Here is a 23,805-nt window from a genome sequence, read left to right as displayed (position 1 = left end):
TGTGATTGATTGAAACATGAATGCAGCCAAGTACAGAGATATCCTGGATGAAAACCTCTTCCAGAGTGCTCTAGAACTCAGACTTGCCCGAAAATTCACCTTCCAACAAGACAATGACCCTAAGCACACAGCTAAAATAACAAAGGAGTGGCTTCAGAAAAACTCTGTGACCATTCTTGACCGGCCCAGCCAGAGCCCTGACCTAAACCCAATGGAGTATCTCTGGAGAGACCTGAAAATAGCTGTCCACCAACGTTCACCATCCAACCTGATGGAACTGGAGAGGATCTGCAAGGAAGAATGGCCGAGGATCCCCAAATACAGGGGTGAAAAACTTGTTGCATTATTCCCAAGAAGACTCATGGCTGTACTAGCTCAAAAGGTGCTTCTACCCAATACTGAGCAAAGGGTCAAAAGACTTATGACCATGTGAAATTTCAGTTTTTCTTTTTTAATACATTTGCAAAAATTTCTACATTTCTGTTTTTTTCAGTCAAGATGGGGTGCAGAGTGTACATTAATGAGAGAAAATGAACTTTTTTTTAATTTACCAAATGGCTGAAATGAAAGAAAGAGTGGAATATTTAATGGGGTCTGAATACTTTCTGTACCCACTGTAGATGGTACTGGAAGCCATAGGACTTTATAAGGTTATGGGGTTTGGGCATTGGTCTGGTATACAAAGGTGTTGTGGTAGTCGAACAATAACGATTTGCCTTATTAGGGAGATCTCATTTTTGAAGTTCGTGGTAAAGTCCTCAGCAGAGATGAGGGTGGTCGGAGGAGGGAGTTAAAGGTTTTGAATAACTGTTTGGGGTTATGGGATAGGGATGATACGAGGGTTGTGAAGTCGCCTGTTTAGCAGAGGTGAGAGCAGATTTGAATGCGAGTGTTGCCTGTTTGAATGCATTGAAATCATCTTGCGAATGTGTTTTCTTCCAACGCTGCTCCGCAACCCTGGACACTTGCCGGAGCTTTGTAGTGGTGTTATTGTGCCAGGGTTGTCTATTGATACATCGCACTCTGCCATGGATGAGAGGGGCGACCGTGTCAATAGTTGAAGCGAGAGTGGCATTGAAAAAGCAGTGTCACTGTCTGTGTCGTGGAGTGAGGTTATGGATGCCAGTGGTAGGATAGAATCGGAGAGTGTGTGGGTGTCTAAGTGTGCGAGGTTTCTGCTGGGGTGTGCATGTTGCTGGACATGGGTGACAAGTGAGGAGAACAATGATGGGAATGTGAGCAGATGGTGGTTGGATAGAGGGAGAGGGGAGGTTGTGAGGTTAGATAGGGAGCAGAGAAGGGTGAATACCAGGTCTAGTGTATGTCCGTGTGTGTGGGTGGCTGCCGAGGACCACTGAGTAAGTCCAAAAGATGAAGTAAGGAACAGGAGTTTGGAGGCTGCTGACTGAAGGGTATCAGTGGGGATGTTGAAGTCACCCATGATGATGGTGGGAATGTCAGCAGAGAGAAAGTGAAGAAGCCGGGTGGAGAATTGATCTAGTAAAGGCAGTGGTCGGGCCTGGAGATTGGTATATGATGGCCGTTTGGAGGTTGGCGGGAGAGTAGATGCGGACAGAGTGGACTTCAAAAGAGAAGATGACAAGGGAGGGTAGAGGTGGGATTGGGTTAAGGGTGCAGTTAGCAGAGAGGAGTCCTGTCCTTGGGTGCTGTAACCTTAGACTCTGACCCATTCCTTTGCTTGAGGGGTGGTGGGGAGCGATCAGTTTCTCATACACCAAAACACCTGGTCCTAGCCCCTCATTAAGTTGTAAAGCGCTGCGGAATATGTTGGCGCTATATAAATAAAAATTATTATTATTATATTATCACACAGTCCACTGCTGTCAGTTGGGGTCCAGGCTTTTGGGTGACATTCCCACCATATTGGTGACTGTACGCCGTTTTGGGGCTTTCTTCTTAGTGCTGCAGTCCCTTGTGGGGGCGTTTATTGCTGCTGCGGTTTCCTTCCTCATTTACAGGTCTCCTCGGCCTGCGGTGACATTGTGAGCGAGAAGTAACTTTTTGGGCAGGTCATGTGACCCGGCTTCCTGTAATGTGTTGCATGATTTATATCCTTCCAAAGCAAAGTGCACAAGTCCCAGCGACCTGCAGTCCTGATACATCGATACATTGTATCTATCAATCAGAGATGTTACGGCGGAAACCGTCCAACGCCTCCGACAAGGACCCGGCGCAGAAGAAGAAGGTAGGAAGCGGAATAATGTGTGTGTACTGTGAGGGCGATGTGTCCGCTTGTACCACCTCCACAGATGTAGCAGAGTTGTTTATCTAAGCCCATCATCTGGTGACGGCACAGCGCTGTATAACTCAAAGCGATGGAAATTATTTACAATGCAACTCAAATGAAGGAGAACTGGTAACCTAATGTATCTAATCCTCTCCTGTGTGATACAGGCTGCTGAACTGTGTATTTAATCCTCTCCTGTGTGATACTGTCTGCTGAACTGTGTATCTAATCCTCTCCTGTGTGATACTGTCTGCTGAGCTGTGTATCTAATCCTCTCCTGTGTGATACTGACTGCTGAACTGTATATTTAATCCTCTCCTGTGTGATACAGTCTGCTGAATTGTGTATCTAATCCTCTCCTGTGTGGTACTGTCTGCTGAGCCATGTATCTAATCCTATCCTGTGTGATACTGTCGGCTGAGCCGTGTATCTAATCCTATCCTGTGTGGTACTGTCTGCTGAGCCGTGTATCTAATCCTATCCTGTGTGATACTGTCTGCTAAGCTGTGTATCTAATCCTCTCCTGTGTGATACTGACTGCTGAACTGTGTATCTAATCCTATCCTGTGTGGTACTGTCTGCTGAGCTGTGTATCTAATCCTATCCTGTGTGATACTGTCTGCTGAACTGTGTATCTAATCCTCTCCTGTGTGGTACTGTCTGCTGAGCAGTGTATCTAATCCTATCCTGTGTGATACTGTCTGCTGAGCCGTGTATCTCATCCTCTCCTGTGTGGTACTGTCTGCTGAGCAGTGTATCTAATCCTATCCTGTGTGATACTGTCTGCTGAGCCGTGTACCTAATCCTCTCCTGTGTGATACTGACTGCTGAGCTGTGTATCTAATCCTATCCTGTGTGATACTGTCTGCTGAGCTGTGTATCTAATGCTGTTCTGACTGATGCCATCTGCTGAGATGTGTATCTAATCTCCTCATGTGTGACTACTGGTATTGGGGCCAGGGTGGAGATCCCATAAGATGAGTGGTTTCCACTTATTGCGGAGCCTCCAGGGTTTCAGCGGCTGCACTCTCCTCCCGGCGGACAGTGTGCACAGGTCACTTTTCATCTTGTAATTAATACAAATTACATTCAAACAAAGGTGAATAAAATGTAATCAAACTTTGTCATTTCCACTTTTATCCCCGTGCTTGAGGCTTCTAGGGGCCGCCTGTACATGAATATATTTAGAAGGTAACAGTATAGACATGTAACTATATGCAGCCCCCATATCTTGGCTTGGATACCCCATTGCAGGTTTGATACCACATGTAGGGTTGAGACCCCGGTATAATCCCTGGATGCACAGGCCGCTCTTATCTCGAGGATCTAGATAAAATCATGGCGACATTTTCACTCCTAGATTTCTTATAAAACCGCAATTGTCGTGTTCTCTGGAAGGAAGTTGCTACCTGTTATTAACGGGAAATCATGACGGCCATAAAAATGCAAGAGAAAAAGAAACAGATAATATAAGTCACTGTGAAAAGTGACCCGGAGCTGCATTCCCAGTTCTGCTGGAGTGTAGCTGACAGGGTTAGATGCTGCAGTCTCACATACCACAGCTCCTGCCCAGGCGAGGATCACACAGGCGTTTACAGACAGGACAGCCGGGAATCGCAGCTGCTGCTTTCTGTGAGGTAAAATGTTATCCTGCCTGTTTTGCTAAGATTTCCAGGGGATAAAATATTAAGATTAAGGTTCTGTTCATGTGTCCAGTTATCATCAGTTTACTTCAGATGCAGAATTAAAACAAAAAAAATGTGTTCCTCAGAAATGGAGCAAAAATGAACGAGGAATGGAAACTAAAGTAACGTTTCGCCTCCTACTAGCGGCACCTCAGGACCCCTCTAGTGCTCTTGGCATGCGCAGACCTACGTATAAAAATGGATCCATGAACGGATGACATGACTGATGACATAATGGATCCGGTAACAGACAACCTTTCGTTGTTATCAATTTCGCATACAGTAGATCTCATTTGTTTTTCATAGATTCCATGTTAAACAGATCCATTCGGTTTCTGTTTTCTTGGCCTGATACAGTTGTGCTGATTACATATTTTGTTAAGAGTACAGGGTGGGCCATGTATATGGATACACCTAAATAAAATGGGAATGGTTGGTGATATCAATTTCCTGTTTGTGGCACATTAGTATATGGGAGGGGAGAAAACTTTTCAAGATGGGTGGTGACCATGGCGGCCATTTTGAAGTCGGCCATTTTGGATCCAACTTAATTTTTTCCAATGGCAAGAGGCTCATGTGACACATCCTACTTATTGAAATTTTTCACAAGAAAAACAATGGTGTGCTTAGTTTTAACATCGTTTAGAATATACTGAAAAAAATAGCTGACAGTGCTGAAACTTGTAGTGGAGTAGTAGTGGTGGAGCTGTGACTTTTGGAAATTTGCATGTCCTTGTTGGGCTGTCTATCAGACTAACCTGGATGGAAAGTTGTCCCATTATCTGGCATTTCCTCCCCATAGCTGCCCAGTTTTGCACCTTCCCCCCGACGTGCTTGTTTTCTGCCATAAAATCAGTTTCCCCGTATGTCCTGCTGAATGGGAATTAATCTGTTTTACTGTAAACCTCACACTGGAAAACCAATTGTATCATCCTTATACTGTCCAAGTCTGTTGGTCTGGGGAGGCAGTCTCCTGTACAGCAGAAAGAAATCCAGTGACCAATTCCACAACTACATGTAGCAAATGTGACCGGAGATAAGAGGATGCGAAGAAGCCAGAAGTAAAGTAATGAATCCATCAGAAAACACTGATTACTGATAACCAGGAGCGGACACTAAAGAGAGACGACACAAAAATGAATGTAAACCACCCCTCCCTCCGTCATCTGGTACCTGCAGGGTTCAAGTCTGCGTTTAGCCATTTTGTGGTGTTTTTTTTAGCCTGGTTTCTGCAGTTTTCAGCTCTTTCAGGAGCAGATATGACATGAAGGTGCGGACATAGATGAGGAATCGGAAGATCGGGTTGGGGTCTTCTGGGGACAAGAGAATGTTTTATTAAAGACAACCTGATATAGGAATAACTGATACTATAAAGGTAGAGACTATAGAGAAGTAGTAGCATAGTTACCATGGATGTTCACCACACCATTACTGCCAAGGGGACAAGTGATGAACTTGTTTGCCGAGGAGAAAGAGTACAAGTAATGTCCTATCTATACTGTATACTGGGAGAGGTAGTTAGAATAAGCCCATCAGGTCCTCCAAAATTACCTCAGTAATGTCCCAAACTGTCCCGTTTGTCTGGAAAAACAATTTTTTTTGCCATCGCTTAGACGTGATTGACTTTCTCCGAGCTTCATATCATCTCTGCAGCAATCGAATTCTCAAGAATCCATCTGTTTTCCCTCCTAGTACTGATGTGGCTGTTGGTTGGGCTGGATATGGCCCGCCATGCTTTTCTGGGCATGTGCAGGAGACTGGTCGCCCAGCTTTATTGCACATGCTCAATGGGGCCCAAAATGCTCACATATTGCTCCATCACAAAAAAAATTTCAATTGTATTTACAAGCGCTAAGTTGAGACCGTTAAACGAGCAATCAATAATATTGAAGTCATTCAATGCTTGTTTCTCGTCCTCTTTACAGAATAAGAATAAAGGGCACAGAACGATCACTAGTAGATCAATCTGTCCACATACAGTATAATGTTCTTTGCAGCATATCTGCAACTTTCACTGGGCAATGTGCTGCCAAGAGCAATGATTTTTGTTCTGCCATAAACAATCCAATTACTCGGTAAATAGGCAGCATTTTGCCCGTTTAGTAAAATGCATCACATAGACCTCCACATAGTATAATGCACTCCATAGTCCTCCATATAGCATAATGCACTCCATAGTCCTCCATATAGTATAATGTGCCCCATAGTCCTCCATATATCATAATGCATACCCCATAGTCCTCCATATAGTATAATGTGCCCCATAGTCCTCCATATATCATAATGCATACCCCATAGTCCTCCATATAGTATAATGTGCCCCATAGTCCTCCATATATTATAATGCATACCCCATAGTCCTCCATATAGCATAATGTGCCCCATAGTCCTCCATATATCATAATGCATACCCCATAGTCCTCCATATAGTATAATGTGCCCCATAGTCCTCCATATACCATAATGCATACCCCATAGTCTTCCATATAGTATAATGATGGAGAAGGTCAAGACGCTGGACTGTTCTGTGGAAGTGAGGCCCTGACAGACCCATCAGAAATAGATTAAATATCCTGCAAGAAAAGTTGGTTTGTGAACATCTCAAAAACAGTATTGAGAGTCAAGGACAGGATTGAACATCTGCATTATGGCTGTACATTGTTATAGGGCCACATGGAGGCTTGTGACACCTGATAGGTTCCCTTTAATGTAGTATTTCATCTATTATTCTGCTATGAATATTATGGGAAGCACTTTACCCCTTTTTGGATAGAATTCATTGAGCTTTTGTGAATATTTACATTTTACTAATTTTCCGTCTCATAGTTTTTGCACAGTTGAATTTATCTTTTACCAATAAAGGAAGGTCAATGACTTCCTTCTCTTTGTCTAGACCAAAATCATTTACATTTCGGCATCTGCAGAAATTTTTTTTAATTTAGTAGAAAAAAAATAAAACCCAAAACTATTTTTTTTTGTCTCGGTCATAATTTGCTTGTCTGTTCACTCAGACCCTGTTATTGGTGGTGTCACTTCCTCACAGCTTTTCACAGTGTAATATGCTTCCTGCCAAGTACAGAGTGCAGGTGGTGTAGGGAGACAAGGGGTTAATAAGATCTCATATCTGTGCATGGCAGCTATAGACCAGAGAACAGGAGACTTCAGCAACCTTCCCAGAAGTGAGAAGAAAAAACCGCACTCCACATTCTGGAGGAAACGGTAGCAGCACTGACTGCAGAGCTGGAGCTCCACAGTGTTACATTGTATCGTTTCATCATCATTCTATAGAATCATACACTTTGCTCCACTTAGGCCGGTTTCACATTTGCAGTTGTGTCCGCAGCGTTTCTTCCGCAATTATCCGCATGCGTTGTGTTTTCCTATATTTAACATTAGGGACGCATGAGTCTGTGATTGGTTGCGTTTTGCCGCGTTTGACGCCGCATGCGTCGTTTCGGCGTCTGCGGTTTGGCGCGGTAAACTCAACATGTAGTAATTTTAGAGGCGTCAATTTGCCGCCTAGAAACTTATGTGGTTGTTAGCGCAAGGAATGCGGCAAAAAAACGCATTACTATCTATGGGAATGCATGCGTACACATGTCTTTGCGTACGCATGCGTTTGATGCGCCTGCGTACTTCGGACTGCGCATGCCCATTAAAGACACACCCTCCTGGAAATATCAAACGCATGCGCATAAAAAGCGCAAACACATGTAAAAATGCATGCAGACGCTGCATTTATTTTACCATCATGCGTAAGCCGATCCGGATAAAAAACGCTGCGTTATCAGACGTTTGCATGCGTTTTTGGTTGCGGATGATACGCTGCGGATTCTAACGCAAATGTGAAAGTAGCCTTAAAGGGGCACATGTTATTTTACAGGCTATGTCTGCATACAATACATATGTAGGACTAGAATGTATGCAAGGGAACTCTATATAGACTTGCTCATCACCAGGTTAACTTCCTTCTCCGCTTCCTCACAGAGTAATGAAATGTCCTTTAGTTTACCACTTCAAAAGCCTCGGGTCCCCCTGCCTCTTACAGTCGGACTTTCCGGTAGAACAATCCCATGCCCATAAAAAAGTATAAAACAGGATGTAACTCAGGATCAGTAATGTAATGTATGTACATGGTGACTGCACCAGCAGAATAGTGAGTGCAGCTCTGGAGTATAATACAGGATGTAACTCAGGATCAGTAATGTAATGTATGTACACAGTGACTGCACCAGCAGAATAGTGACTGCAGCTCTGGAGTATAATACAGGATGTAACTCAGGATCAGTAATGTGATGTATGTACACAGTGACTGCACCAGCAGAATAGTGAGTGCAGCTCTGGAGTATAATACAGGAGGTAACTCAGGATCAGTAATGTAATGTATGTACACAGTGACTGCACCAGCAGAATAATGAGTACAGCTCTGGAATATAATACAGGAGTTGACTCAGAATCAGTAATGTAATGTATGTACACAGTGACTGCACCAGCAGAATAGTGAGTGCAGCTCTGGAGTATAATACAGGAGTTGACCCAGAATCAGTACAGGATCAGTATATGGAGGCAGGACAAAGGAACATGAGTTCTTTCGAATCTTGAATAGATTTTATTCAGGGCTATCATTAACCAGGATCTTTCATGGTGGATGTGAGGTAACAGCCTTTAGAGAAGCAGCTATAACACTGTTCCAAGCACAGATTGATTTTGAAGTTTTAATCAAGCTTCTTTCCATCACACACAGAGGCGTAGCTAGGGTTTTGGTTCAGGGAGGCGAAGCTTCTGAGTGGGCCCCTAACCAGGTAACCTTGATTACAATTTGGTGATGCGCCCTAATAGTGGAGGAGAACCAACATAGATATTACCACCATACGGTCAGTGGTAAATACAGTCCTACAGAACATATAAGAGATCACAGCACAGTTCCAGATAATGTTACCGCTTATGTTTTCTGATAGAATCGTTCACTTTTCCCGTCTTTTCCATCTGGCCCAGACCGACATGACAACTCCAGCCAGGACTCGTCTGCAGATAATACAGCAAAGACACATTTCACTTCTCACATTCCAGCCCCATCATCATCTATTCCCAACCTGCACAAACTCCTCATCCTGCTGATACCCCAATACTGAGCCGATGCTGCCCTATCTGTCCCTATTACTGCACCTGATACCCCAATACTGAGCCGCTGCTGCCGTATCTGTCCCTATTACTGCACCTGATACCCCAATACTGAGCCGCTGCTGCCGTATGTGTCCCTATTACTGCACCTGATATCCCAATACTGAGCCGCTGCTGCCATATGTGTCCTTATTACTGCACCTGATACCCCAATACTGAGCCGCTGCTGCCGTATGTGTCCCTATTACTGCACCTGATACCACAATACTGAGCCGCTGCTGCCATATGTGTCCTTATTACTGCACCTGATACCACAATACTGAGCCGCTGCTGCCGTATGTGTCCCTATTACTGCACCTGATACCCCAATACTGAGCCGCTGCTGCCATATGTGTCCCTATTACTGCACCTGATACCACAATACTGAGCCGCTGCTGCCGTATGTGTCCCTATTACTGCACCTGATACCCCAATACTGAGCCACTGCTGCCGTATGTGTCCTTATTACTGCACCTGATACCCCAATACTGAGCCACTGCTGCCGTATGTGTCCCTATTACTGCACCTGATACCCCAATACTGAGCCGCTGCTGCCGTATGTGTCCTTATTACTGCACCTGATACCCCAATACTGAGCCGCTGCTGCCGTATGTGTCCCTATTACTGCCCCTGATACCCCAATACTGAGCCGCTGCTGCCGTATGTGTCCCTATTACTGCACCTGACACCCCAATACTGAGCCGCTGCTGCCGTATGTGTCCCTATTACTGCACCTGATACCCCAATGCTGAGCCGCTGCTGTCATATGTGTCCCTATTACTGCCCCTGATACCCCAATACTGAGCCGCTGCTGCCGTATGTGTCCCTATTACTGCACCTGATACCCCAATACTGAGCCGCTGCTGCCGTATGTGTCCCTATTACTGCACCTGATACCCCAATACTGAGCCGCTGCTGCCGTATGTGTCCCTATTACTGCACCTGATACCCCAATACTGAGCTGCTGCTGCCGTATGTGTCCCTATTACTGCACCTGACACCCCAATACTGAGCCGCTGCTGCCGTATGTGTCCCTATTACTGCACCTGATACCCCAATACTGAGCCGCTGCTGCCGTATGTGTCCCTATTACTGCACCTGATACCCCAATACTGAGCCGCTGCTGCCGTGTGTGTCCCTATTACTGCACCTGATATCCCAATACTGAACCGCTGCTGCCGTATGTGTCCCTATTACTGACCCTGATACCCCAATACTGAGCTGCTGCTGCCGTATGTGTCCCTATTACTGCACCTGACACCCCAATACTGAGCCGCTGCTGCCGTATGTGTCCCTATTACTGCACCTGATATCCCAAAACTGAACCACTGCTGCCGTATGTGTCCCTATTACTGACCCTGATACCCCAATACTGAGCCGCTGCTGCCGTATGTGTCCCTATTACTGCACCTGACACCCCAATACTGAGCTGCTGCTGCCTTATGTGTCCTTATTACTGCACCTGATACCCCAATACTGAGCCGCTGCTGCCGTATGTGTCCCTATTACTGCCCCTGATACCCCAAAACTGAGCCGCTGCTGCCGTATGTGTCCCTATTACTGCACCTGATACCCCAATACTGAGCCGCTGCTGCCGTATGTGTCCCTATTACTGCACCTGATACCTCAATACTGAGTCTCTGCTGCCGTATGTGTCCCTATTACTGCACCTGATATCCCAATACTGAACCACTGCTGCCGTATGTGTCCCTATTACTGCCCCTGATATCCCAATACTGAACCACTGCTGCCGTATGTGTCCCTATTACTGCCCCTGATACCCCAATACTGAGCCGCTGCTGCCGTATGTGTCCCTATTACTGCACCTGATACCCCAATACTGAACCGCTGCTGCCATATGTGTCCCTATTACTGCACCTGATATCCCAATACTGAGCCGCTGCTGCCGTATGTGTCCCTATTACTGCACCTGATACCCCAATACTGAGCCGCTGCTGCCGTATGTGTCCCTATTACTGCACCTGATACCCCAATACTGAGCCGCTGCTGCCGTATGTGTCCCTATTACTGCACCTGATACCCCAATACTGAACCACTGCTGCCGTATGTGTCCCTATTACTGCACCTGATATCCCAATACTGAACCACTGCTGCCGTATGTGTCCCTATTACTGCCCCTGATACCCCAATACTGAGCCGCTGCTGCCGTATGTGTCCCTATTACTGCACCTGATACCCCAATACTGAACCGCTGCTGCCGTATGTGTCCCTATTACTGCACCTGATATCCCAATACTGAGCCGCTGCTGCCGTATGTGTCCTTATTACTGCACCTGATACCCCAATACTGAGCCGCTGCTGCCGTATGTGTCCCTATTACTGCACCTGATACCCCAATACTGAGCCGCTGCTGCCGTATGTGTCCCTATTACTGCACCTGATACCCCAATACTGAACCACTGCTGCCGTATGTGTCCCTATTACTGCACCTGATATCCCAATACTGAGCCGCTGCCTTGTGTCCCTATTACAGCCCCTGATACTACAATACTGAGCCGCTGCTGCCGTATGTGTCCCTATTACTGCCCCTGATAACCCCAATACTGAGCCGCTGCTGCCGTATGTGCCCCTATTACTGCCCCTGATACCTCAATACTGAGCCGCTGCTGCCGTATGTGACCCTATTACTGCACCTGACACCCCAATACTGAGCCGCTGCTTCCGTATGTGTCCCTATTACTGCACCTGATACCCCAATACTGAGCCGATGCTGCCGTATGTGTCCCTATTACTGCCCCTGATACCCCAATACTGAGCCGCTGCTGCCGTATGTGTCCCTATTACTGCTCCTGATACCCCAATACTGAGCCGCTGCTGCCGTATGTGTCCCTATTACTGCACCTGACACCCCAATACTGAGCCGCTGCTGCCGTATGTGTCCCTATTACTGCACCTGACACCCCAATACTGAGCCGCTGCTGCCGTATGTGTCCCTATTACTGCACCTAATACCCCAATACTGAGCCGCTGCTGCCGTATGTGTCCCTATTACTGCACCTGATACCCCAATACTGAGCCGCTGCTGCCGTATGTGTCCCTATTACTGCACCTGATATCCCAATACTGAACCACTGCTGCCGTATGTGTCCCTATTACTGCACCTGATATCCCAATACTGAGCCGCTGCTGCCGTATGTGTCCCTATTACTGCACCTGATACCCCAATACTGAACCACTGCTGCCGTATGTGTCCCTATTACTGCACCTGATATCCCAATACTGAGCCGCTGCTGCCGTATGTGTCCCTATTACTGCACCTGATACCCCAATACTGAGCCGCTGCTGCCGTATGTGTCCCTATTACTGCACCTGATATCCCAATACTGAACCACTGCTGCCGTATGTGTCCCTATTACTGCACCTGATATCCCAATACTGAGCCGCTGCTGCCGTATGTGTCCCTATTACTGCACCTGATATCCCAATACTGAGCCGCTGCTGCCGTATGTGTCCCTATTACTGCACCTGATATCCCAATACTGAGCCGCTGCTGCCGTATGTGTCCCTATTACTGCACCTGATATCCCAATACTGAGCCGCTGCTGCCGTATGTGTCCCTATTACTGCCCCTGATACCCCAATACTGAGCCACTGCTGCCGTATGTGTCCCTATTACTGCACCTGATACCCCAATACTGAGCCACTGCTGCCATATGTGTCCTTATTACTGCACCTGATACCCCAATACTGAACCGCTGCTGCCGTATGTGTCCCTATTACTGTACCTGCTGTGTAAATTCTAAAGCACCCCTCTATAATATAGTAATGCCAGGTGCAAGTGCCCTAGAAAACATTGCCCATATTTTGCCCCCTAGAAAGTAATATTGCCCTGTGTGCCCCTTTGATAGTCACAGTAACCCGAGTTCCCCTATAACAATAAGTGCCCTGTGGTATAAGGCAGCACCCCCCATAGGCAGATCCTGTAGTGTATAAGGCAGCGCCCCCCCATAGGCAGATCCTGTAGTATTAGGAAGCACCCCCCATAGTCAGATCCTGTAGTGTATTAGGCAGCAGCCCTCCATAGTCAGATCCTGTACTGTATTAGGCAGCAGCCCCACATAGTCAGATCCTGTAGGGTATTAGGCGGCAGCCCCCCATAGTCAGATCCTGTAGTGTATTAGGCAGCAGCCCCCCCATAGTCAGATCCTGTAGTGTATTAGGCAGCAGCCCCCCATAGTCAGATCCTGTAGTGTATTAGGCAGCAGCCCCCCCATAGTCAGATCCTGTAGTGTATTAGGCAGCAGCCCCCCCATAGTCACATCCTGTAGTGTATTAGGCAGCAGCCCCCCCATAGTCAGATCCTGTAGTGTATTAGGCAGCAGCCCCCCCATAGTCAGATCCTGTAGTGTATTAGGCAGCAGCCCCCCCATAGTCAGATCCTGTAGTGTATTAGGCAGCAGCCCCCCCATAGTCAGATCCTGTAGTGTATTAGGCAGCAGCCGCCCCATGGTCAGATCCTGTAGTGTATTAGGCAGCAGCCCCACCATAGTCAGATCCTGTAGTGTATTAGGCAGCAGCCCCCCATAACAAGAACACACAATACCTCTCTTCCTCCTTGTTCCAGCGGTGCTCCCTGCTCCCGCTCTTGTCCTGACATTGGGCGCAGGGCGGTGACGTCACCATGCCCACTGCAGTGTCGGCGTCTGCGAATGACGTCAGACGCTGACAGGGGGATGATGGGCGAAGGAGCGCAGCACAGCGCTCCTTCCCTCATCAATGCGGTGAGCTGTATCGGCTAGATGCCGATACAGCTCACCATGCGCTGATGGCAGGGGGCCCACTACTGGCACCGCCCCCCCCCCCCCCCCCCGCCTGCTCAGGGGCCCCATAGCGGCAGAGCAGGGAGATTGATTCTCTCTGCTCTACCGCAGAATGTAACTGCATCGGCGTGCTGCGTGCACCGATGCAGTTACAGTAGTGTAGCTCCGGGTGGGCCCCCTCAGAGCGCTGGGCCTGGGGCGATGGCCCCCTCTGCCCCCCCCCCCCGGTAGCTACGCTACTGATCACACAGAATCAATTCTCTTTATATAATGCTTCCAGCAAACATATATGAAAGTTTCTTTACAGACAATTTCTCTTCACACACAGTGTTTTTAGGTAGAGTAGCACTATACTTTCATCATGCAGTGAGGTGGGGTGGGGGGATGAGTCTGGTGCTGTCTGCTCTCTATCACACTCTTATCTTGAGGCAACAATGATTGCTCCTGGCTGTCCTGACTGCCTCTATGCTTCCAGCAGTCACATCCCTGAAAGGACTGGTTTTGGTAGCCTTAGATCAGACTGGCAGGGGACTCTCTTTGACACTGCTTCTTCCTGCAGGTCCTGGTCATAACAACAACTTTCCCAGAATCCCCTGGGGCTTTGCTAACCACTCTCTGTAACCACTTTAACACCTGTAGTTGCAGGATGATTCTAAATAATCAATGCATCTTCTACTTGTCACATAAGTTACATACTATATGTACACAATGACTGCACAAGCAGACAGGTGAGTACATTCAAAGGGCCCATAGCAGAAATTCTGATTGCCTCTCCCTGCACAAAAAAAAATAAAGAAATAATATTCGGCATGGTCACAGAACAGCATATTTAACAACTTTGCAGCCTTTACAAAGTAATGTTCCTCCTACTGAAGCCCTAAATTCCCTTTTCATTGCGCCCATAAAGCACAATGCCAAAAAATACCCCCCAAATACTATATGATAGCCCTCTAGTGAGGTCTTCCACAGTACCCTCCACATACACAGTATGAAGACCCTACTGTACCCCCCTCAAATCCTTTGGCAAAGTATGGTGACCCCAACACAGTATGATCCCCATGACCCCACACAGTCCTCCATGCAGTATAATGGGTCTAAATAAAGTATAAAGGCTACCGCACTTCTCTACAATGTGTAATGGCCCCACTAACACTCCAAACAGTTTAATTGCCCCCACTGAGCCAACCACACAGTATGATGGGCCTCACACACACCTTCAAAATGTATAATTGCTTGCATACAGTATAATGCCCCTACATAGCCATAGATAAAGTAAATATGCTCCCACATAGCCCTCTAATTATTATAGCGGCAACCACATAGCCTTTCCATATAGTATAATGCACCCCATAGTCATGCATATAGTATACTGCACTCCTCATAGTCTTCCATATACTTCAATACAGTTCCCATAGTCCTCGATATAATGTAATACATTCCTGATAGTCCTCCATATAGTATAATAATGCACTCCCCATATTCACCCATATAGAATAATGCACTCCCCATATTCCTCCGTATAGGATAATGCATTCCCCATAGTTCTCCTTATAGTATAATGCACTCCCCATAGTCCTTCATATAGTATAATGCACTCCCCATAGTCCTACATATAGTATAATGCATATTCCATAGTCCTCCATATAGTATAATGCACTCCCCATAGTCCTCCATATCATAGAATCATAGAATGTTAGAGTTGGAAGTGACCTCAAGGGTCATCGTGTCCAACTTCCTGCTCAGTGCAGGATTCACTAAACCACCTTAGACAGATGTCTGTCCAGCCTTTGTTTGAAGACATCCATAGAAGGAGAACTCACCCCTTCTCAAGACAGCCTGTTCCACTCACTGATTGCCCTCACTGTCAAAAAGTTTTTTCTAATATCTATTCTCTATCTTCTCCCTTTCAGTTTCATCCCATTGCTTCTCATGTTTCCATCCTGGTAGCTCTTCTCTGAACATGCTCCAGTTTTTCAATGTCATTTTTTAAAATGTGGTAGCCTGAACTGGACACTGCATTCCAGATGAGGCCTGACTAAGGAGGAGTAGAGGGAGATAATTAATTCACGTGATTTAGACTGTGTGCTTCTGTTAATACGTCTCAGAATTGCATTTGCCTTTTTTGCTGCTGCATCACACTGTTGACTCATGTGTAGTGTGTGATCTATTAGTATACCCAAGTCTTTTTCACACGTACTTTTGCTCCCATTTCTCCGTTAAATACCATTCTGTTAGTCGGTGCCCATTTTTCAAGCTTATCTAGATCCTTCTGAATCCTTTTTCTCTCTTCTAGTGTTAGGGTACTGTCACACAGTGGCACTTTGATCGCTCCGACGGCACGATCCGTGACGTTGCAGCGTCGCTTGATTATCGCTCAAGCGTCTTAGACTGCGGTCACACTTTGCAATGCACGGCGCTGGAGCGATAATTTCATGACGTAGTTGCGATGTAGAAGTCATACGGGACATTGGGAATATCGTGCACACCTTTGTTACACGCTGCGATCATGCCGCCACAGCGGGACACTTGACGACGAAATAAAGTTTCAAACGATCTGCTACGACGTACGATTCTCAGCGGGGTCCCTGATCGCAGTAGCGTGTCAGACACAGTGATATCGTAACTATATCGCTGGAACGTCACAGATCGTGCCGTTGTAGCGACCAAAGTGCCACTGTGTGACAGTACCCTTAGTTATCCCTCCTAGATTTGCATTGTCTGCAAATTTAATTAGTTTACCTTCAGTTCCCTTATCTAGATCATTTATAAAAATGTTGAACAACACTGGGGCCAGGACAAAACCTTGTGGTATCTCACATGAATTACTTTTCCAATTGGATGTACAGCCTTTTATTACTGCTCTTTGTGTACAATCACTGAGCCAGTTATGAATCCACCTAACCATAGCCTTGTCAATCCCATACTTGGTAATTTTTTCAATATAGTATGAGATACTTTATCAAATGCTTTCCTGAAGTATCCCATACTATCGTATCCTATAGTATAATACACTCCCCATAGTCCTCCATATAGTATAATGCACTCCCATAGTCCTCCGTTTAGTAAATTCAGTGCTTAGTCCTCTATATAATACTAGACTGTGGCCCGATTCTAATGCATCGGGTATTCTAGAATATGCATGTCCCCGTAGTATATGGACAATGATGATTCCAGAATTTGCGGCAGACTGTGCCCGTCGCTGATTGGTCGAGGCAACCTTTATGACATCATCGTCGCCATGGCAACCATTATGACATCTACGTCGATACTGTGCCCGTCGCTGATTGGTTGAGGCGAATTCGCGGCAGACTGTACCTGTCGCTGATTGGTCGAGGCAACCTTTATGACATCATCGTCGCCATGCTGTGCCCGTCACTGATTGATTGGTCTCGCCAGCTGCCTGTCATGGCTGCCGCGACCAATCAGCGACGGGCACAGTCCGATTAGTCCCTCCCTACTCCCTTGCAGTCAGTGCCCGGCGCCCACATACTCCCCTCCAGTCAGTCAGTCACCGCTCACACAGGGTTAATGCCAGCGGTAACGGACCGCGTTATGCCGCGGTTTACGCACTCCATTACCGCCGCTATTATCCCTGTGTGACCAAGTTTTTACTATTGATGCTGCCTATGCAGCATCAATAGTAAAAAGATCTAATGTTAAAAATAATAAAAAAACAAAAAACCTGCTATTCTCACCTTCCATAGTTCGACGATGCGCTCGCGCCTGCAGGTTCCGGTGCTAAGGATGCTATGCGAGAAGGACCTGCCATGATGTCACGATCATGTGACCGCGACGTCATCACAGGTCCTGCGCGCCTGCACGAGAAAGACCTGCCATGACGTCATGGTCATGTGACCGCGATGTCATCACAGGCCCTGCGCTCATACCAACCCTGGGACCGGAAGCTGCAGCGTGCACCGCACGCAGGCGACAGGACTACAAGGGGCCCTCGGAAGGTGAGTATATATTTATTTTTTATTTTTTAACCTGTGACTTACGTGGCTGGGCAATATACTACGTAGCTGGGCAATATACTACGTGACTGGCCAATATACTACGTGGCTGGGCAATATACTACGTGGCTCTGTGCTGTATACTACGTCGCTGTGCAATATACTACGTGGCTCTGTGCTGTATACTACATCACTGGGCAATATACTACGTAACTGGGCAATACAGTATACTACGTGGCGGGGCAATATACTACATCACTGGGCAATATACTACGTGACTGGGCAATATACTACGTAGCTGGGCAATATACTACGTGGCTGGGCAATATACTACGTGGTTGGGCAATATACTACGTGACTGGGCAATATACTACGTGGGCTGTGCAATATACTACGTGGACATGCATATTCTAGAATACCCGATACGTTAGAATCGAGCCACCATCTAGTTACTATATATACAGTGAAGGAAATAATTATTTAATCCCTTGCTGGTTTTGGAAGTTTGCCCACTGACAAAGACATCAACTCATTACCTGCATTAAAGACAGCTGTCTTACATAGTCACCTTTATAAAAGACTCCTGTCCACAGACTCCATTCATCAATCAGACTCTAACCTCTATAACATGGGCAAGACCTAAGAGCTTTATAAGGATGTCAGGGACAAGATCATAGACCTGCACAAAGCTGGAATGGGCTACAAAACCATAAGTAAGATACTGGGTGAGAAGGAGACAACTGTTGGTGCAATAGTAAGAAAATGGAAGAAATACAAAATGACTGTAAATCAATATCGATCTGGGGCACCATGCAAAATCTCACCTCGTGGGGTATCCTTGATCATAAGGGAGGTGACAGATAAGCCTAAAACTACACGGGGGAACTTGTTAATGATCTCAAGGCAGCTGGGACCACAGTCACCAAGAAAACCATTGGTATCTCATGTCGTAAAGTTTTAAAATCCTGCACTGCCCGCAAGGTCCCCCTGCTCAAGAAGGCACATGTGCAGGCCCATCTGAAGTTTGCCAGTGAACACCTGGACGATTCTGTGAGTGATTGGGAGAAGGTGCTGTGGTCAGATGAGACAAAAATTGAGGTCTTTGGCATTAACTCAACTCGCGTGTTTGGAGGAAGAGAAATGCTGCCTATGACCCAAAGAACACCGTCCCCACTGTCAAGCATGGAGGTGGAAACATTATGTTTTGGGGGTGTTTCTCAGCTAAGGGCACAGGACTACTTCACTGCATCAATGGGAGAATGGATGGAGCCATATACCGTAAAATCCTGAGTGACAACCTCCTTCCCTCTGCCAGAACATTAAAAATGGGCCGTGGCTGGGTCTTCCAGCAAGACAATGACTCAAAACATACAGCCAAGGCAACAAAGGAGTGGCTCAAAAAGAAGCACATTAAGGTCATGGAGTGGCCTAGCCAGTCTCCAGATCTCCAGACCTTCATCCCATAGAAAACTTATGGAGGGAGTTGAAGCTCCGAGTTGGCAACGAAAGCCTCAAAATCTTAAAGATTTAGAGAAGATCAGCAAAGAGAAGTGGACCAAAATTCCTCCTGACATGTGTGCAAACCTCATCATCAACTACAAAAACGTCTGACTGCTGTGCTTGCCAACAAGGGTTTTACCACCAACTATTCAGTCTGGTTTGCCAGAGGGATCAAATACTTATTTCTCACTGCAAAATGCAAAAACATTTATATAATTTATACAATGTGATTTTCTGGATTTTATTTTTTATATTCTATCTCTCAATGTTAAAATTAACCTAACATTAAAATTATAGACTGTTCATTTATTTGTCAGTGGGAAAACTTACAAAATCAGCAAGGGATCAAATACTTATTTCCTTCCCTAAATATACAGTTATGCTCAAAAGTTTACTTACCACAGCAGAATTTTTGCTTTCTTGGCCTTTTTTCAGAGATTATGAATGATAACACCAAAATGTTTTTTTTCCACTCATGGTTAGTGGTTGGGTGAAGTCATTTATTGTCAAACTACTGTGTTTTCTCTTTTTAAATCATGATGATAACCCAAAATATCCAAATGACCCTGATCAGAAGTTCACATTCCCTGGTGATTTTGGTCTGATAACATGCACAGAAATTGACACAATTGGGTGTGAATGGCTACTAAAGGTAACATCCTCACCTGTGACCTGTTTGCTTGTAATCAGTGTGTGTGCATAAAAGCTGAGCGAGTTTCTGGGATCCAGACAGACTCTTGCATCTATCACCCAGCCACTGACATTTCTGGATTGTGAGTCATGACAAAAGCAAAAGAATTGTCAATGCATCTATAGGAAAAGGTAGTTGAACTGTATGAAACAGGAAAGGGATACAAAAAGATATCCAAGGAATTGATAATGCCAATCAACAGCGATCAAACTGTGATTAACAAATAGAAAATCAGGGACTCTGTAAAAAACCAAACCACGGTCAGGTAGACCAATAAAACTGTCATCCACAACTGCCAGGAGAATTGTTACGGATGCAAAGAAAAACCCACAAACAACATCAGCTGAAATACTGGACCCTCTGAAAACTAGCGGTGTGGCTATTTCAAGATGCACAATAAGGAGGCACTTGAAGAAAAATGGGCTGCATGTCGAGTCACCAGAAGAAAGTCATTACTGTGCAAATGCCACAAAGTATCCCACCTACAATACGTAAAACAGCACAGAGACAAGCCTCAAAACTTCTGGAACAAGGTAGTTTGGAGTGATGAGACCAAAATGGAATTTTTTGGCCACAACCATAAGCGTTACATTTGGAGAAAGGTCAACAAGGCCTATGATGAAAGGAACACCATTCCTACTGTAAAGCATGGAGGTGGATCACTGATGTTTTTGGGAAGTGTGAGCTACAAAGGCACAGAAAACTTGGTCAGAGTTGAAGGAAAAATGAATGCAGCACATTATCAGCAAACACTGGATGCAAATTTGCACTCATCAGCTCCGAAGCTGCACATAGGACGTACTTGGATGTTCCAACATGACAACGATCCAAAACACAAGGCCAAGTCAACCTGTCATTGGCTACAGCAGAGCAAACTGAAGGTTCTGGAGTGGCCATCTCAGTGTCCTGACCTCAGTATCATTGAGCCACTTTGGGAAGATTTCAAACGCGCAGTTCATGCTAGACAGCCCAGGAATTTACAGGAACTGGAGGCGTTATGCCAAGAAGAGTGGGCAGCTTTACCATCTGAGAAAATAAAGAACCTCATCCACAACTACCACAAAAGACTTCAAGCTGTCATTGATGTTAGAGGGGGCAATACACGGTATTAAAAAATGAAGTATGTGAACTTTTGATCTGGGTTATTTGGATATTTTGGGTTGTCATTATGATTTAAAAAGAGAAAAACACAGGAGTTTGACAATAAATGGCTTCTCCCAACAACTAACCATGAGTGGAGAAAAAGTTTTGGTGTTATCATTCATATTCTCTGAAAAAAGGCCAAGAAAGCAAGAATTCTGCTGGGGTATGTAAACTTTTGAGCACAACTGTGTATATGTATATATTGCTATATCATCACTGAGGAGAAGAGTATCCATATTACTATGTATATATAACTTATAAGTTAAGAGTCGAGTCTAGCCCAGAGAGGGAGGGGCTTTGTAGCAAGATTGTAGATGACTTCCTGGTAGTGAGTCAAACAAGGCGTAGCTTGCAGTTGGAGCTACTGATGGGCAGTCCGGCTCTTTTTGGTGAGTTGGCTCTCACCAAGAAGAGCCAGCTCTTTTGGATCCTAAATGGATCCCTATTAAATATGTGTTCACAATATGTGAACACATATTCAAAATGATGTGAAAGTGGTCGAAAACCCACACACCCATGGCTAAAACACCGCCTACTTGCAGTCAGCCAATTAAATTGATGAATGGGCTGAGTTTGGGTCAGGTTGGCAGTTATGTCTGCTGAACACAGGAATTTTATGCCCAGGGAGAGCCATTCAGAGAATTCAGTAGCTCCCCCTCCGTTCACAACAGGGAGCCGGCTCTATGTCTCAGTTTGTTCACGATTGACCCATCACTAGTTAAGGTACCTTCACACGAAACGACTTTGTAACGATATCGCTAGCGATCCGTGACGTTGCAGCGTCCTGGCTAGCGATATCGTTTAGTTTGACACGCAGCAGCGATCAGGATCCTGCTGTGATGTCGCTGGTCGCTGAATAAAGTCCAGAACTTTATTTGGTCGTCCGATCGCCGTGTATCGTTGTGTTTGAAAGCAAAAGCAACGATACCAGCGATATTTTACACTGGTAACCAGGGTAAACATCGGGTTACTAAGCGCAGGGCCGCGCTTAGTAACCCGATGTTTACCCTGGTTACCAGTGTAAAAGTAAAAAAACCAAACAGTACATACTCACCTGCGCGTCCCCCAGCGTCTGCTTCCTCACACTTACTGAGCGCCGGCCCTAAAGTGAAAGTGAAAGCACAGCGGTGACGTCACCACTGTGCTGTTAGGGCCGGAGCTCAGTCAGTGTCAGGAAGCAGACGCTGGGGGACGCGCAGGTGAGTATGTACTGTTTGTTTTTTTTACTTTTACGCTGGTAACCAGGGTAAACATCGGGTTACTAAGCGCGGCCCTGCGCTTAGCAACCCGATGTTTACCCTGGTTACCCAGGGGCCTCAGCATCGTTGGTCGCTGGAGAGCGGTCTGTGTGACAGCTCCCCAGCGATCAAACAGCGATGCTGCAGCGATCGGCATCGTTGTCGCTATCGCTGCAGCGTCGCTTCGTGTGAAGGTACCTTTAGAGCAGACCTTTGGCCTGAGTGCTCAGCAGAGCTGCATGAGTTAGGTGTCCCCAAATTGAGTGGAGACCAAGGAAGTGGATAGTGTGATCTTGAGCAGAGAAAGGAAATGTGACAGAAGGACAGAGTGATGGACTGAGACGGGTCCTGGGACAGGGTCGAGTCAGAGAGATAACTGGTCAGGATGGAACAGGAATCGGGAAACTAAGAGAGTGCTCTGGGCAGGAGTTTTAAGGTGTCAGTAAGCAGAGAAGCTAAGTCCAGACTATTATGGCTAATTTGTTCCCTTAAGCAGAAAGAGGAAGCGGAACCCTGGGTTGAGAATAGGACTCTCACTAACTGGACCTTATTAGTGTCCTGGGTGGTGGAGAAGACAGAAGTACTTGAGGCAGAAACAAGTAAACTTGAAAAGGTAGAGAGACCATGTGTGAAGATGCTCCATATTGTGAAAGAAACGTGCGTGAAGTGATGCCCCCCTTCTGTCTAGTTCCCACGAAGTTAATTTTGAGTAAAAGACTATTTTTGAGTGGTGGTCTTTGCCATTGAACTGTTCAACATCCGGTCCTGGCCACCCAAAGTCATCGGCATCATGAGGCCTGCAAGAACTTAGTGCCATCATAGACAAAGTCCACACAAGCAGCAATTAACTCCATCCTCTTATAGCATGCCGGGTGTGAAAGACGAGAATCTCGCCCATGGCTGCCGCCCCGCGCCACGTTACACCTATTCCCACTGTAACAGATGGAAAGAAAGAAGTAAGATGTAAAATTCAGGTTTCTCATAAGTCGCCCAATAATTCTGCACATAGAAATATTATCTAGATATATTATCTGGAGACAAAACCGCACTGTTACTTAATTGTTACATATTCATCTGTCAGGTTTATTCACCTTCTGGACTGTCGACATCGGAGATGATCAGTAATAACATTATCATCACAAATACAAATTACCGTACCCAATAATTCTGTGCATGGTGTAAAAGAATATAACTACTTGTTTGACTTTTGATACTTTTGAGGTCTTCTTGGTGCTTTCTTCAATAAGTCAGAATTTTGTGTTGTTGTTTTGGGGTTGTAAATTATTACTGCTGTGTTTCCAGCTTAGAGGAACTAATTTGTTATTAGGGTGAGGTTTTATTACACTAAAAAAGATAATTGTAGAAATCTTCCTTGCTTTTTTGGGATTTTTCAAATGCCTAAGGAG

The 23,805-nt window shown here is 45.8% G+C and overlaps 1 protein-coding gene across 1 annotated transcript in view; it reads left to right on the top strand.

Moving 5' to 3' along the window:
* Positions 1-2,087: 2,087 nt before the first annotated feature.
* Positions 2,088-23,805, top strand: part of SASH3 (SAM and SH3 domain containing 3) — a 54,913-nt gene continuing 33,195 nt past the window's right edge. Inside the window, exon 1 of the mRNA XM_077292585.1 lies at positions 2,088-2,206. Coding sequence (XP_077148700.1) covers positions 2,150-2,206 — 57 coding nt within the window. The 5' untranslated portion in view covers positions 2,088-2,149. The remainder of the gene's footprint in view (positions 2,207-23,805) is intronic.

Source organism: Ranitomeya variabilis, chromosome 2 (genome assembly GCF_051348905.1).
Source record: "Ranitomeya variabilis isolate aRanVar5 chromosome 2, aRanVar5.hap1, whole genome shotgun sequence".
In the NCBI taxonomy this organism is placed as follows: Eukaryota; Metazoa; Chordata; class Amphibia; order Anura; family Dendrobatidae; genus Ranitomeya; species Ranitomeya variabilis.
This window is presented reverse-complemented; position numbering and strand designations above follow the sequence as displayed.